Source organism: Heterodontus francisci, chromosome 6 (genome assembly GCF_036365525.1).
Source record: "Heterodontus francisci isolate sHetFra1 chromosome 6, sHetFra1.hap1, whole genome shotgun sequence".
NCBI lineage: Eukaryota > Metazoa > Chordata > Chondrichthyes > Heterodontiformes > Heterodontidae > Heterodontus > Heterodontus francisci.
Window position 1 is genome coordinate 68,707,828 of NC_090376.1, and position 15,708 is coordinate 68,723,535.

At 39.3% G+C, this 15,708-nt stretch overlaps 1 protein-coding gene across 5 annotated transcripts in view; it reads right to left on the reverse strand.

The window, feature by feature from the left end:
- LOC137371369 (mitogen-activated protein kinase kinase kinase kinase 4) overlaps positions 1–15,708 on the reverse strand; it is a 386,728-nt gene that overhangs the window by 179,274 nt on the left and 191,746 nt on the right. For all 5 annotated transcript variants that reach the window (XM_068033852.1, XM_068033851.1, XM_068033850.1 and 2 more), the window contains exon 4: positions 11,525–11,650. In XM_068033852.1, the coding sequence (XP_067889953.1) occupies positions 11,525–11,650 (126 nt within the window). The remainder of the gene's footprint in view (positions 1–11,524; positions 11,651–15,708) is intronic.

The following is a 15,708-nucleotide window of genomic DNA, read 5'->3' on the forward strand; positions in this document are numbered from 1 at the left end:
AACCGTTTTAGTTAACCACGGATGGCGGGTCCCCCTCTTGGAATTTTTCTCACTCATCCTTTTCCATCGCTAATCTAAAGCTTATGATACAATGGCCACTGTCACCTAAATGCTCTCCTACTGATATCTGATCCACTTGGCCCGCCTCATTCCCAAGAACCAGGTCTAGCAGTGCCTCGTTTCTTGCTCGACTGGAAACACTGTAGAAAATTTTCCTGAACACACTCTAGGAACTGTTGCCCCTCTCTGCCCTTTACACTACTACTATCTCAGTCTATATTCAGATAATTAAAGTCCCCCATTATAATTACTCGATAATTCTTGCACCTCTCTGTAATTTCCTTGCAGATTTGTTCATCTACATCTTTCCCACTAGTTGGTGGCCTATAGACTACAGCAAACAATATAATTTCACCTGTTTTTGTTCCTTAGCTCTAGCCAAATAGATTCTGTCCTTGGTCCTTCTGGGACATCCTCTCTCTCCAGCAATGCAATGTTCTCCTTAATCACTACTGCCAGCCCTCCCCCTTTTCTTACTTCCCTATCTTTCCTGGAAGACCTTGTATCCAGGAATATTTAATAGCCAATCCTGCCCTTTTTTGAGCCAGGTCTCTGTTATCGACACATCGTCTTTTCACATGGCAATCTGCACCTGTAATTCAGCAATCTTATTTACCACACTCCACGCATTCACATACATGCACAGCAACACTAACTTAGACTTTATTACTTACTCCCTTACTCTCGACACACCTAACAACTTACTATTTGCTACTGTAGTGCTATCTGTGTCTCCCATTATTCTGTGTACCATTGTATTCCTGATATTTCCTCCTTGTTCCCACACCCCTGCCAAGTTAGTTTAAATCCTCTCCAGTAACACTAGCAAATTGCCCCGCAAGGAAATCGGCCCAGCTCTGTTTAGATTTAAAGATTTAGAACCAAAAATGACTTTGAAAACAGGATACTTCTTTAAAAGAAAACAGCTTATCCATCTTTTAAACAGGATCATATGTGAATGGATCTGTTCTGATAGTGCAGCATATGGTAGTGCATATGGGGCAAGGCCTCCAATGAAGAGAGAGCAGGTCTCATTGCATAAGGAATTAGCCCACACGATATATTTCCTCAGCTGCTGTTAAAGCTTTAATTTTATAGCTTTCAAGTTCTGTACTATCTAATTTAGCTAAACGGCAATGAAAAGTGTCAGTTTTACTCAGTTGGTTGCACGCTTGCCTCTTGAGCCAGAAGGTTGAGAGTCAAGCCCCATTCCAGGATTTGATCACATAATCTAGGTTAATATTCTACTGTAGTTCTGGAGGAAGAACAGTACCGATTTTTGGATGAGACATTAAACCAAGGACCCATCTGTCTTTTAAGTTTTTTTATAATCCAAATCTACATAAAAATAGAAAGTTGTTTTAGAAGTGATTTAAATAATTTGTTCCACCACAGTTTAAACAGAAATGAATGAAGGTAAGCATTTTACTTAAATGTTGAAACAGTTGTGTGTTGGGAAGGTATTAATCGCTCTCCTTATAAATGACCTTTTTCCTTCTTTAAAAAGCTTAATTAGCAACGTTGTACCACTGTTTCTATATTAATAGTTAGTTGATAATTGGGATAGGAACACAACAGATGAGTGTTTAGTTTCATATATGTACTAAACATATATAATATTAAAGACTTTATAAACAAAACAAGGTATTATTTTCAATGTTGTATCTTCACTTGAGCATGCTTATATTAGTCAATTCAAATTATTTTGGTCTTTCTTCACTGAAGTAAAATTCAAAAACTCTTGTCAGTCATTTACCTTTTTTAATTTTCTGTCCAAGTTCTACTGTACCCACCATTTAATTTGTTTTTTCCCTATTGACAAGAATGTTTACTTTACCACATTTGCGTTTTGTAGAATCCAAGCCTTACTAAAGGAGGCAGATTCTGAGAGTACAGGCCCCAATATCAATAGAGACAATATGTGTTCTATCATAAACAGGCTGGCTGAGTGGCTTAAAAGATTCAGTGGAACAACTTTGAGCTTGCTGACCAGTATGGATCTTCCTCAGCTGCTGGAAAACAGAGAGAGCTGCACATTTCAGCTTAAAAACAGCGTGTTGCTCTGCTATATGAATTTTCACTGCAACTGCAATGGGGGTTAGTTATACCTCACAGGAACAGTGAGGAACCGTTGCAGAACCACTCCTTGTTCTGAAATATAAGACTTTTGTTTTAGTGCTACAGCTCCAAAAGAACAGTGCTTAAATGCAGACTTGCAACCTCTGAGCAGCATACACCGCTTATTGTTCCAGAAGGGCACAAAACTCAATTGAAAGAATAAAACTGTTTGTTATTGATAATGAACATGAAATTACAATACATGCATGCACATTCTTTTGGTCTTGATATTTGTTGTAGGTTTTCAGAATACAAAAAATAGCAACAAATGTATTAAGTTTAAAATAACTAATTCAATTAACAAGGAGTACAACAGCCCAAAAATACAGGTAAACAAAGTCAAACAGGAAAAAATATGCACACCAATCCTATTGTTCAATTTATTAAAGTAATTCTTTCAAAATGAATAAAAGGTGCTGCCCATGAATAAAGACTTGAATATAGCATTACACAAGTGATTAATTAAAAAGGCCAGGACATTAAGGGGTGAAAATGTAACCACAGAATCAACAAAAAGATGGAAGACATACAAATGTTTCTAAAAAGTGAAAGCTACAATTTCCTGAAAACTGACAGTAATTTAAGAACAGATGGACAGACGACCTTGAAAACTGTTTGCATGTCCAATAAAAAGCAACATAATGTGGGCTGCAGATGATACTATCAAAAACAGCACACAAAGGTTTGCTTATACATTTAACAGTCTGCAATCATTTCTAAAGCATAGTTACACAGAAATTGTATTCAGAAGTATGCTATCTTTTTAACCTGGATCAAAGCCAGGTTTGCTGTGCGCACACCTACATATGGCCAAAATGATGCTGCAAACTATCACACAGAGAAATAAAATAACAAAGTGAGGACTAATTCCATGCTTATACTGTTGGAGAATTTTTTTTTTGAATAGTTCAGCAGCGTCAGGAATAAGACTTTCAAAATATTTCACTTTGCAACATTATATTCATGGAATTCAAGCATCATTTCACTGCTCAAGAAGAAAGAAATATGAAACTCAATTCACGTTATTATTTGATGCATTTTTTTAAAAAAAGCACAAGTACTGATAAATAAGTCAGGTCAACACTAAGAAACCAGACACTATCAGAGATAGATTTTTTTAAATTCATTCATGGGATGAGGGTGTCAATGGCTAAGCCAGCATTCATTGCCTATCCCCAATTGCCCTCGAGAAGGTGGTGGAAGGTGACAGCTGCTGTCCTTGGGGTGTAGGTACACCAATAGCGCTGTTCAGAGGGAGTTCCAGAATTTTGACCCTGCAATAGTGAAGGAACAGCAATGTAGTTCCAAGTCAGGATGGAGTGTGGCTTGGGGAACTTGCAGATAGTGGTGTCCCCATGCATCTGCTGCCCTTGTCCTTCTAGGTGGTAGAGGTTGCGAGGTTGGAAGGTGCTGTCAAAGAATCTTTGATAAGCTGCTGCAGTGCATCTTGTAGATTGTAACACTGCCACTGCAGTGCAACGGTGGCAAAGGTAGTGCATGTCGAAGGTGGTGGATAGGGTGCCAATCCAGCAGTCTGTTTTGTTCTGGATGGTACGAGATTCTTCAGTGTTGTTGGAGCTGAACCCAACCAGGAAGGTGGACAGTATGCCATCTCACTCCAGACTTTTGCCTTGTAGATGGTGGACAGGCATCGGGGAGACAGGAGGCGGGTTTCTCGCCACAGAATTCCTAGCCTCTGACTAGCTCTTGCAGCCACTGCATTTATGTGGCTGGTCCAGTTCAGTTTCTGGTCAATGGTAACCCCCAGGATGTTGATAGTGGGGGATTCAGCAATGGTAACGCCATTGAACATCAAGTGGAGATGGTTAGATTCTCTCTTGTTGGAGATGGTCACTGCCCAACATGTGTGTGGCACGAATGTTACTTGCCACTTATTAGCCCAAGCCTGGATGTTGCCCAGGTCTTCCTGCATATGGACATGGGCTACTTCAGTATCTGAGGAATTGTGAGTGGTGCTAAACATTGCAATCATCAGCAAACACCCCTACTTCTGACCTTATGATGGAGGGAAGGTCGTTGATGAAGCAGCTGAAGATGATTGGGCCTAGGACACTACCCTGAGGATCTCCTGCAATGATTTTCTGAGACTGAGAATACTGGCCTCCGACAACCACAGCCATCTTCCTTTGTGCTAGGTATGACTCCAACCAGCGGACAATTTCCCTCCGATTCCTATTGACTCCAGTTTTGATAGGGCTCCTTGATGCCATACTCTATTTTAGTGAACCATGAGTAACAACTGAATGGTTATTTATAATTTTCTCTATTGTACTTTCCTCCTTTCCCAAAACAGAATAGTTCTACAGCTCTCAGCAACCCTCTGGTAGCTTGTTCAAGTGGCCATTCTTCGAGTGAGAGTCTAGGCAAAATGTATCAGCAAGTTATGACACTATGGAGGTTATCACATCAGGGTCTGACTCTATCCTCACCTAGCATGTGTGCCACACATTGTCTATGAGGGGTTAATAGATCTTCAACTGATAGAAATAATAGTTTTACACTTGATTAAGCAAGTTATTCCAATAAACTACCAATCCTAGCAAATAGTTTTACAAATCTGCACTCATGAGGAAAATCATACTGGAATAACTAAGCTCCTAGCAGTAAAAATCAGTTCTTCAATCACAGACCATGAGCCAGGACAAAAAACGATGGCACAAACTTGTCAAGTTCCCATACTCAGTGGAAATGGCTCACAGGCAGGTATAGCTGCTCATCACCCCTGTACTGCATGTAGAATGAGGTGCTGACCTGGTCAAATTCAACATCAGAAATTCCAGTCAGAATTATCAATAATAAGGCACAAGTAGCTGCCTGCTGCAGCTATGTGAACACATTTCTTTGGATTGCCTCCTGTCAAGTACAAACTGGACTGTCAGGTTTTTGAGTAAATTCTAAAAATGTCAAAAATGCAACCCAGATACAAAGTCCTTCCAAATGAATGCATTTTCCTCTTACTTCTATATTTAACAACATGAAGGCATTAGTTACAAAGATTAAAATTTTCAGTGAATTGCCATCCACAGAAAAGAAAATGCTTGTGCACATGGGAAGTTTTCACAATTTTGCATATTCACAAACATATGGGCAATAACCAACAACTGGCTCCTGATTATGAAAATGCAAAACTGAAAATGTAGGCATTTTCTTGGAATTTATCCTTACTGCAATTCACAAAAATGAATCAGTGACCTCTAGTTCTAGTGAGCAGACATATCAAATTTGGTTGTAATCTCAAGATGAAGTTACTCCAAAAATAATTACTTAAGTAGCAGAACCAAAATTAGTGGTTTTGTGAATGGCAATTTAATATTTGGAAGTTTCAGTGCATAAATACACTTCCTGCTGTGCAACTGATCCATACAGAACAAGAATTTTCCAGGTTGACCCTTGGACTACATACATTCCAACTGTTAGTGTTTCACTCAGCCAACAGTGACCGATAAAAATAAAAATCTCCCACTCTGCCTCTAGTCTGTCTTTAGATGTTTTCCCAGAATGCCCCGCAATTTTCCTCTGTGCAAGTATGGAACTTGCAAACATTCATGGTGGTCGCACAGAGAGGTCATATAAGGATCGCAAAAGTTGGTTTGGAGTGAATGGGAATTTTCTGGTGATATTGATGAGTATATCTCAAACTGAGAGTTAGTTTTAAATTTGTATTTAAATTAGAACTTTTAAAACTGTAAGAGAAACCGGAAGCTAGTTAACAGACACTGCCCATCGGTTGCAGTTTACTGTCATTAAGCTGAAAGTGGTTGCATGAATAAGTGCTAATTACTGTGAGCAGGAAGCTGAGTGAACACTTGTAACTTGGGTGTGGCTCAAAAAGGTGTATAAACATTACTGGATGATGCACAAAATAGTTGTAAAAGGAGTCTATTGTAAATAGAGTGCAGAAGTTGGTAATTTGGTGCAGATTGGAAAGGTGGTGTTGCTTCTTGCCTCCAACACTCTAAGTGACTCATGTAAGCCTGAGGCAGAGTATTTAAAATTTTTGTCCAGTGTTTGTGTTTAGTGCAAGTCAGTGTGTAGAAAAAGAAAAACTTACAAGCTAAGAAGTAAGCATAAAAAATCTAGACTAATACACGACAGAGCAGGTTATGCGCCTGGACTGTAGGAGTTTGCAGACAGCAAGACTGTCCCAAACAAACACATCTGCAGTCGATGTCTCCTTCTCAAATCTCTCCAGTTCAGAGTCATTAAACTGCAGGCACTCCTCCAACACATAATGGAAGGGGAGAAGTATCTGAGTAGTTTGCTCCAGATTTCGGTCATACCTGGTGGAGGTGCAGGTTCAGACTGTGGTTGGAGTGATTCACAGTGCGCAGAGTAAGAGGAACGCTGGTGAGATAGAGGAGGATGATCTGCAGGCACTGATCCTATCCAACAGGTTACAATATACTTTCTACTGGTTAGGATAAGGATAAAGACTGTTGGAAGGACTGACAGAAGGCACACCATGGCGCCTGAAAAGAACTGTTCGAAAAGATCCCAGTGACCCGTCAATGCGTACTCGGTGGCCAGACTGCATGCCAGTTTTAGAATGCAACATATCTCATCTGCTGTTTCAAGAATGAGCAAGTATTCAGCCCAAGTATTTTTTGTCTATAATAGAGCTCTAAAAACAAAAATCCCCCTTTTTTTTCCCCCAGTTAACCTGTGTATATGAGTGAGAGTATGAGGGGCTAAGGTAAAAGGGGAACTTTAATATTTCAATCTGTGTGTTTATGCTTTACTTGATTACTGGTTAAGACTTGTTCTATAAGAAACAACAAAATTATAAATTTATTAAAGAAAGCTGGTTGGTGAGTTTTATTCTGGGATAAAAATAGAGTCTATGATTGACTGTACCGGTAAGTGGTAAAAAATTTAAATATATGTTGACTCGTGGAGAAGTAGAACTAGAATAGTGCACTCCTCCCGCCTTGGTCGTAACAATAGTGATTACAATATGATGAATTCAGGCGTTTGAAAGGGATAAACACAAAACAGCTACTAAGATTTTAGGGAAAGGTTGACTTCAACGCAGAGACAAAGACCACCCATGGTAAACTGGGCATATCTGTCAAAACCTGGTAAAATGACAGATGATCAGTGGGCGTGGTCAAAAAAGAATTTAATGTACTACTGAATCAGACTGTACCCCTGAGGGAGGTAGAAGAGCTCCACTTACCAAAAAAAGGCAGTCATGGACAACCAAAAGTAGAAACATAAAACTGAAGAAAAAAAGCGTACAAAAGTGCAAAAAAGCAGACATTCTGGCAAATGGGAAAGATACAAAGAACAGCAAAGGATGACAAAACAGATGGTAGGAGCTACAAAAAGGGAGCATGAAAAGAAAGTTGCAAGGGATATCAAAATTAACAAAAAGGTACAAAGATATTCGGAAAAAGGTGGTCAATGTGGGCCCCCAGAAAACTGGTAACAATGATGCTGTCAATGAAAATAAGGAAATAGTGGACATGTTGAATAATTACTTTGCATCTATATGTACAGTAGACAAAGAACCCAGCATGCTGGAATCCCAACAAAACGAATACTGAACTGGGACAGCGATTCTCCAAAATAAATGTAAGCAAAACAGAAATTAAGAAAATAATGGCACCAAAGAGTGACAATCCCCAGGATCAGATGGCTTCCATCCCAGGATCCTAAAGGAAGTGAGTGAGAACATTGCAGATGCCCTAACTACAATCTTCAGAAGTTCTCTCAATTCAAGAAGCATTCCTTTAGTTTGGAAAATTGAAAATATCACTCCAGTACTTAAGATAGGTGACAGAGGGAATCCAGGGAATTATAGACCAGTTAGCAGAACTGTTGTTGGGAAATTACAATAGCCTATAATTACGGACAGAGTGATGTAACACACTGAAAATTTTCAGCTGATCAGAGAGCCAGCATGGATTTGTAAAGGGTAGGTTGTGCCTGACAAACCTGATTGAATATTGTGACGAGGCAACCAAAGCAGCAGACAGGAGAATAGAAACATAGAAAATAGGAGGAGTAGGCCTTTCGGCCCTTGGAGCCTGCTCCGCCATTCAGTATAATCATGGCTGATCATCCAACTCAGTAACCTGTTCCCATTTTTGCCCCAATGTCTATGAATATTATTTATATGAACTTCCAGAGAACATCTGATAAAGTCCTTCATAAAAGACAGTTAATTAAACTTGAAGCTCATGGAATTGAAGGCAAATTATTGATCTGGCTAAGAAGGTAGCTGAGTGGCAAGAGACAGAGAGTAGGGATAATGGGCAGGCACTCTAATTGGCAGGATGAGACCAGCAGTGTGCCGCAAAAATCTGTGTTGGGGTCTCAACAATTCACTATTTATTAACTTAGATGATGGAATAGAAAGCCGATGACAAAGATAGGCAACAGTGTCAGCAGTGTAAATTGAAACATAAAAAGACAAGGGGATATTTGTAGATTTAGTGACGTGGCAGAACTTAGCAAAAGTATTTCAATGTAGTCAAATGTGAGATCATCCACTTTGAACCTAAAAAGAATAGAACAGGGTATTTTTCAAATGGTGAAAAGCTAGAAACAATGGAAGTCCAAAGAGACTTAGCGACCCATTTATACAGATTAAAATGTCATGAACAGATACATAAAATTACCAAAAAAGCCAATGCAACTTTGGTCTTTATATCTAGAGGAGTAGAATTTAAGGGGGTAGAAATAATCCTTCAGCTATTTAATGCCCTGGTTAGACCACACCTAGGGTACTGACAGCAATTCCGGGCACCACACCTCAGGAAGGATATATTGGCCTTGGAGGACATGCAGCGTGGATTTACAGGAAGATACCTGGACTCCAAGGGTTTAAATTACGAGGGGAGGATACACAAGCTAACATTGCATTCCCTGGAATTTACAAGGTTAAGGAATAATTTGATTGCAGTTTTCAAAATAGTACAGGGAACAGATTGGGTCGGTATACAGAACCTATTTCCGCTGGTTGGGGAGTTTAAGAACAGGAAGCAGAGTGTACAAATTAGAGGCAGACCTTTCAGAAGTGAAATTAGGAAACACTTCTACACACAACGGGTGGTAGAAGTATGGAACACTCTCTCGCAAACAGCAACTGACGCGAGATCTATTATTAAAACTATCAATCTCAGATTTAATTTTTCTTATTAACCAAAGGTTTTAAGGGATATGGGGCAAACACGGGTATATGGAGTTGGATTTCAAATAAGCCACGATCTCACTGAGTGGCGGAACAGGCTCAAAGGGCTAAATGGTCTCCTCCTGCTCTTATGTTCCTATGGAGCTTTCATGTATGTGGGTCCTGCACAGGTCTGTGATTAGTGCCCAACAGCAAGAAAGAGATGAAAGATTGTTCTTAACACAGTGCTACAGATTTATGAATTACAAATATCAAATATATACTAATGTGGTATATAGACTTTATACATTCATACTATCAGATAACCTGGGATGAAATGGCAGCCGGTGACATTCAACTATAACAAACCTACAGGCAGTTATATAATGCTGTCAAAACTGACGTAAATTGCACTGGACAGACTAAGTGATGCAAAATTTATCAAAGGGAGACATATAGCAGAGATTAATGTAAAATGCATTGCAGGTGATGATGCACATGTAAAATGCACAATTAAGGAGACAATGCTTTTTTAGACAAGAAGGTACAATGGTCTTGGAGAACGCTACCTTGGAGCTGACTCTCCTTAGGTTGCTGAAAAGAATTCCATTCGAGGCACACGTGCACTCAGTGTTCCAAAACGTAGTTGTGGTTTCTATGCACGAGATGATTCTAGTGAGACCAAAGGTTACCAATATTGCTGATATCAGTGGCTCTTTAAAGGATTCTTCAGTCTTTCATGGCATGCATTTTGGATGCTTTGGAATCCGCGTAATCAGAAAGGAACAAGCTGCAATTTACTCTCATGAGAAAGGTGTACAGAATATTGTGGCTTTACAAAAGATTACAGAGTGTTAGGAGGCTCAGGGGATGCCCACTCACATTGATTTTTGTACATCTTTCTACTTCATACTAATGCAGGCCTCATACAGAAACTGAAAACTATGAAAGTACATGGACCTTTCTTCCTCAGGCTATCTATTTCAGCAGCAGGATCTGTATAGGGATAGATCCATGTCTGAAAAGATGAGGGGTAAATTCATCCTCCACTGTCACCCATCCTATTCAAATCTTTATCAGCAATGTGCTGGTTGTCACGGGAGCAGTTGTGACTTATATCCTCTGGGCATTCTGGGAAGAATTGTGGTGTGCCTTTTCCTAGAAAATAATGTCTTGTTGGTGGATTCATTTGGGGATCTACTGCATCATCTTTTTGAACAATAGGTTAATCAGTAGGATATGGTGGTGGGTATTATGGTTTTGTATGGCTCAAGGGATTAACAGAGATACAGGGAACATTTGTCACAATTGTTGATTCATTTCAGTACCTGGGGGGCTTAAACTCTGTCATTCAGGTGCAGTACTCACTATGTATTACCATCCAATTGTACAAAAATCAAAAGCCAATTGTAACTTGTAACAAGGACATATGGCATAATTTTACTCCGAAAGCAGAAGTCCAATGGGAAGGGGAAAAAGACAGCACACACAATCCCTCTTGGAAATAAATACCATCTTCAGAGTTCGTATTCTCCTTCAGAAATGCCAATGTTTTCCACAGCAAAAAAATGCATTTGTGTGTATTTTAGCACACTACAAATGAACATTGGATATACCTGCAGTTGAAATTACCACAAGCACATGACCTACTGTAGTCTCCATGTAATTACTTGCTTTTATATCACAGGCTAAATAAGGTGAATTGAGAAATATGGTGTTCAAAAGATACATAAAGATCCCACAATTCCATATAAGAAGGAATTTAATTTATTGAGGCACTGTAAAGCAAAGGCTCTGGCCATCAGCCTTATCTGCTTTTAAGTTGTAAATTAAAGTATTGTTTGCAATCACTTTAAAGGTATCCATTATACACCAATTTTTATGAGGACACTAAACTTTTAACAGACACTTCACTAGAAAAATTTTATTCTAACAATAAAAATTCTAACAATGGCCCAAAATTCTTTGGGAAAACAACAGCAAGTATAATACGCATGACGTTATTAGTGTGTCAAAAATACACTAATTGAACTTTTAATACTAAATTCCAATCCTACTGTTAATTCAAATTATTGAATAATTCTTTTTTTTAGTGCAGAAAAACTTTGAATTATCAGTCCACTGCACTTCAAAGCAATTCATTCACTGAATGTGAATCACTTTTAGATCTTTCCAAGAGATGTAACAAAGTACAATATTTGTTCTTCTTACCCAGAGTTGATCATCATGACCAGGAGGACTCTTCTTTATAAAAGCACCATAATAGGTTGCTATATTTCTGTGGTGAGAATATTTTTTCAACATATTGATCTCCAGTTTAATTTCTTCCTCTTCATCCTGGAAGAAAAATGTAAATATTTAGATAAATGTCAAATCATGTGAAACATGATTAAAGTTTCCTACAGCACCTTGAAGCTTTTTTTTTAAATCAGCGACCAGAGACAAAACAGCCCTGCCTGCAAAACGGGCACAATGCTGTGCCCCAATGCTTTCTTCCCTCTTGGTAGATAAAAACATATCAAATTGTATAATTGACCATTTAAAGCCTTCTGCTTCATGTAACCATTCCATTGAAAATACCAGAGGGAGGAGTGCTCATAAATATCTTGCGATATTTAAAGACATCTGAGACAGTCTTTGCTATGAATGGTGAAAGACTGCTAAATTTCCACACTTGAGTTATACATATTCAACGACAGCACCTACAGAGTTTTTTCACTTGTGCTTCAACAAGCTTCAATGATATAGCAATGACAATACATGTATTCTTTTAGTTGGCAATTCACCATAATTTTTAAAAATGCAATTACGATGATTTAATAACTGGACAGTGGAAAATGAGAGCATACAAATATACTTCTTTCTTTCTTTTGGGCCTCCTTATCTCGAGAGACAATGGATACGCGCCTGGAGGTGGTCAGGTCAAATATACACGTCATGGTATACTGTTAGACTGCAATACCAACAGATATCAGTGTTTTGAAAACAGACTGTTAAAGAATATTCAGCACAGCTTTCCAAATGACTTAGTGAGTTTAGAACAAGTAGCTCTAAATAAATCATTAATACAGGAAGGTCCCAGGTTTGATCCCTAATTTATGCTGAATTAAACAGACTCAGCCGGAGTGGCTGTCAAGGTGCTAAAATTGAACCTGGCACTACTGGGTTAAGGAGTGAAAAATTAGCCATAGTTCACCCTTGTGGTTCCAGCTGGATAAATATTATGTGGCCATTTTGGGGAAGACTTTTAGGTTTGGCACTGCAAGGCTATATTACGCCCAGTCAGCCCATGCTGCCTGCCAGACGCGGCAGTCAGGAGTTCTGTCTACTTTCAGATTTAAGCCTCTAATATTTTCTCAGTGCCCTGCAGGCATCAAACTGACATCCCACTGCAACTCAACAGTTTTGTCAGGAGAAAAATCACCCACCTACTGCACGCAGCCAGCCATCGGGGGCGCAGCAAGCAAAGGGGGTGATAACATACGGCAGTGGACAAGAAGATTTTTGTGGGACCCAGAGATGTTTAAAAATGAAACAACTTTTTTTTTCAGCAGTGGCTCAACAGTCATTTTAAAGGATCACTGGTTAGGCCTCAACGCCTGGAGGAAATGGACTGACATGCATGTTCCACTCATTTCTATTTGCAAGTTGCAGGTGCAGGATCCCAGTTTACATTACATGTTTAAAGACTCTTCCATTTGTTTTCGGTGAGAGTACTGGGAATTCATTTAAAGGCCTGGCTGACGGTTGACTCAGGTGGGAAATGGGTGCATAAGGGGCACATCAAATTTTCAACAACTGGTTAATCGTTTGTCAGGAGAAAAACGAGTTGCCGGCAGTTGAAAATCCTCCCCATTATGCACACCGGATTGGGCTTGGTTGTATTGCACCCTATCAACACTCTGAGCTCACACACAAAAAATAATGCGCTACTGAAAGGAATTATCATTAAGCTCCTCCAGGGAGTCAGCATTTTCAAGAGTGGAGAAAACCTGCAGATAAAATTGGTGACAGAAAATTTGTAAATAACAAAATATTCTATATTTATGACCTTTGTGCATAAGATCATGGAATGTTACAACACTGGAACCACCAAATCTGAGACAGCATTTTTCTCAATGAGCAACCTAGTTTCATCTCTCTTCTACTTGCTTTCCACATCCTTTCATATTCCTTTTCAAACAAGTATCTATTTCCTTTCAAAATAATTCATAGTTTCTGCTTCAACAATACTATGTGAAAGGAAATTCCACCCTGCATGGGAAGGTATAGCTTAAGAATCATAGAATGGTTACAACACAGAAGGAGGACTTTCGGCAATTCAGCTAGTGGCACTTACGCGCTGTCTCCCAATAGCCCCTCCTTCATAATTTTTTTTTGCAATTATCCAAAAATTGTGACTTCTTGTAATTATCTCACCAAGTGGAAACCACTCAATAGCAGTTTATCCTATTCTTGAAGATCTATCACCATTTAATCTTTGCAGCTGTACTGGAAAAAGTCTCAACTTCTCAAGTCTCTCTCCAAAACTGTAACTCATCATCTCCAGTTAATATCATGGTAAAACTCTGGTGCAACTTTGCCATTATTTTATACCTATCCTATAATGCAGTGCCGAAAGCTACACAGTACTCCAAATATTACTTGATTCCAGCCTTGTACAACGTTACCTCCTTGCATTTGTATTCTATTATTCTAGATGTAAAACCAAGGATCTGATTTCCTATTTTTAATGACCCGATCTACTTGTTCTCCAGCTTTAATGATTGACAGATCTGCAAATCAAGGACCTTCTACTCATCTATTCCATCTAAAATCTTAGTATTTAAGTTGTACCCATTGCTTATGCTAAGCTGTTGGCATTAATGCAATTTAGCCACAACAAGTGGCAGACTCCTTCACTGCTCTGGTGCCTATGTGATCTACTGGTGACTAAAATATGAATTGGTATCAGATTCAGTTCCTGTACTGAAGGACGGCACAGTGGTGCAGTGGTTAGTACCGCAGCCTCACAGCTCCAGCGAACCGGGTTCAATTCTGGGTACTGCCTGTGCGGAGTTAGCAAGTTCTCCCTGTGACCGCGTGGGTTTTCGCCAGGTGCTCCGGTTTCCTCCCTCAGCCAAAGACTTGCAGGTTGATAGGTAAATTGGCCATTATAAATTGCCCCCAGTATAGGTAGGTGGTAGGGCAATTGTGGGGATGTGGTAGGAACATGGGATTAATGCAGGATTGGTATAAATGGGTGGTTGATGGTCGGCACAGACTCAGTGGGCTGAAGGGCCTGTTTCAGTGCTGTATCTCTAAATAAAATTTAAAAAATAAATAAACTGAACAAGAGAAGTTCTAGCAGAAAATGCATGTCTGCCAGCAAACAGAAAACCATAGGAGACAGACATGATAGCACGACGATTACTGGCGTTCTTGTGGGGATAAAATTTGAATATTGCACATCTTTAAATACCGTACCAGGGATTAATGAGGGGCAAAAGAACAGCCAGCACTTAATGTATTGTAAGCAGCACCTCTATCATTGACTCTTACCACTAATGGCTAGCATTATTTGCCCAATACAGGCAGCCGTTTGTGATAAATATGTGTAGAAAACAAAATCATGGGGTCTGTATTTCATTTCACTGTTCTTGCTTCCAAAAATAACATTTTTCAACAATTGTCACCATGAGGCTATTACCTTCCTAAAGTCTTTCAGAATCCTTGCTATAACCGATAGCTTTTACAACAGCACTACCCTGTATTTATGTTGCAACTTTATGCAATAAAATCTCCAAAAATTTTTCACAAGAGCATTATAAAGTGAAATTTGACACCGAGCCACATAATTAGATATTAGGGCAGATGACCAAAAACTTGATCAGAGGTAGGTTTTAACATAAGAACATACGAATTAGGAGCAAGAGCAGGTCATTCGGCCCTTTGAGCCTGCTCCGCCATTTGATAAGCTCGTGGTTCATCTGATTGTGGCCTCAACTCTACTTTCCCGTCTACCTGCTAGAACCTTTGACTCCCTTGTCAATCAAGAATCTATCTAACTCGGCCTGAAAAACATTCAATGACCCTATCTCCACTGCTCTCTGGGGAAGATAATTCCACAGACTAACAGTCCTCAGAGAAATCATTTCTCCTCATCTCCATCTTAAATGTGTCCCCTAGTTCTAGTCTCTCCCATAAGGGAAAACATCCTTTCAGCATCCATCCGGTCAAGTCCTCTCAGGAACTTAAGCTTCAATATGTTTCATTCTTCTAAACTCCAATGGATACAGGCCCAACCTTTCATCGTAAAATAATCCCCTCATCCCAGAAATCAGTCTAGTGAACCTTCTCTGAACTGCTTCTATTGAATCTTTATCCTTTAAGTAAGGAGACCAAAACTGTACGCA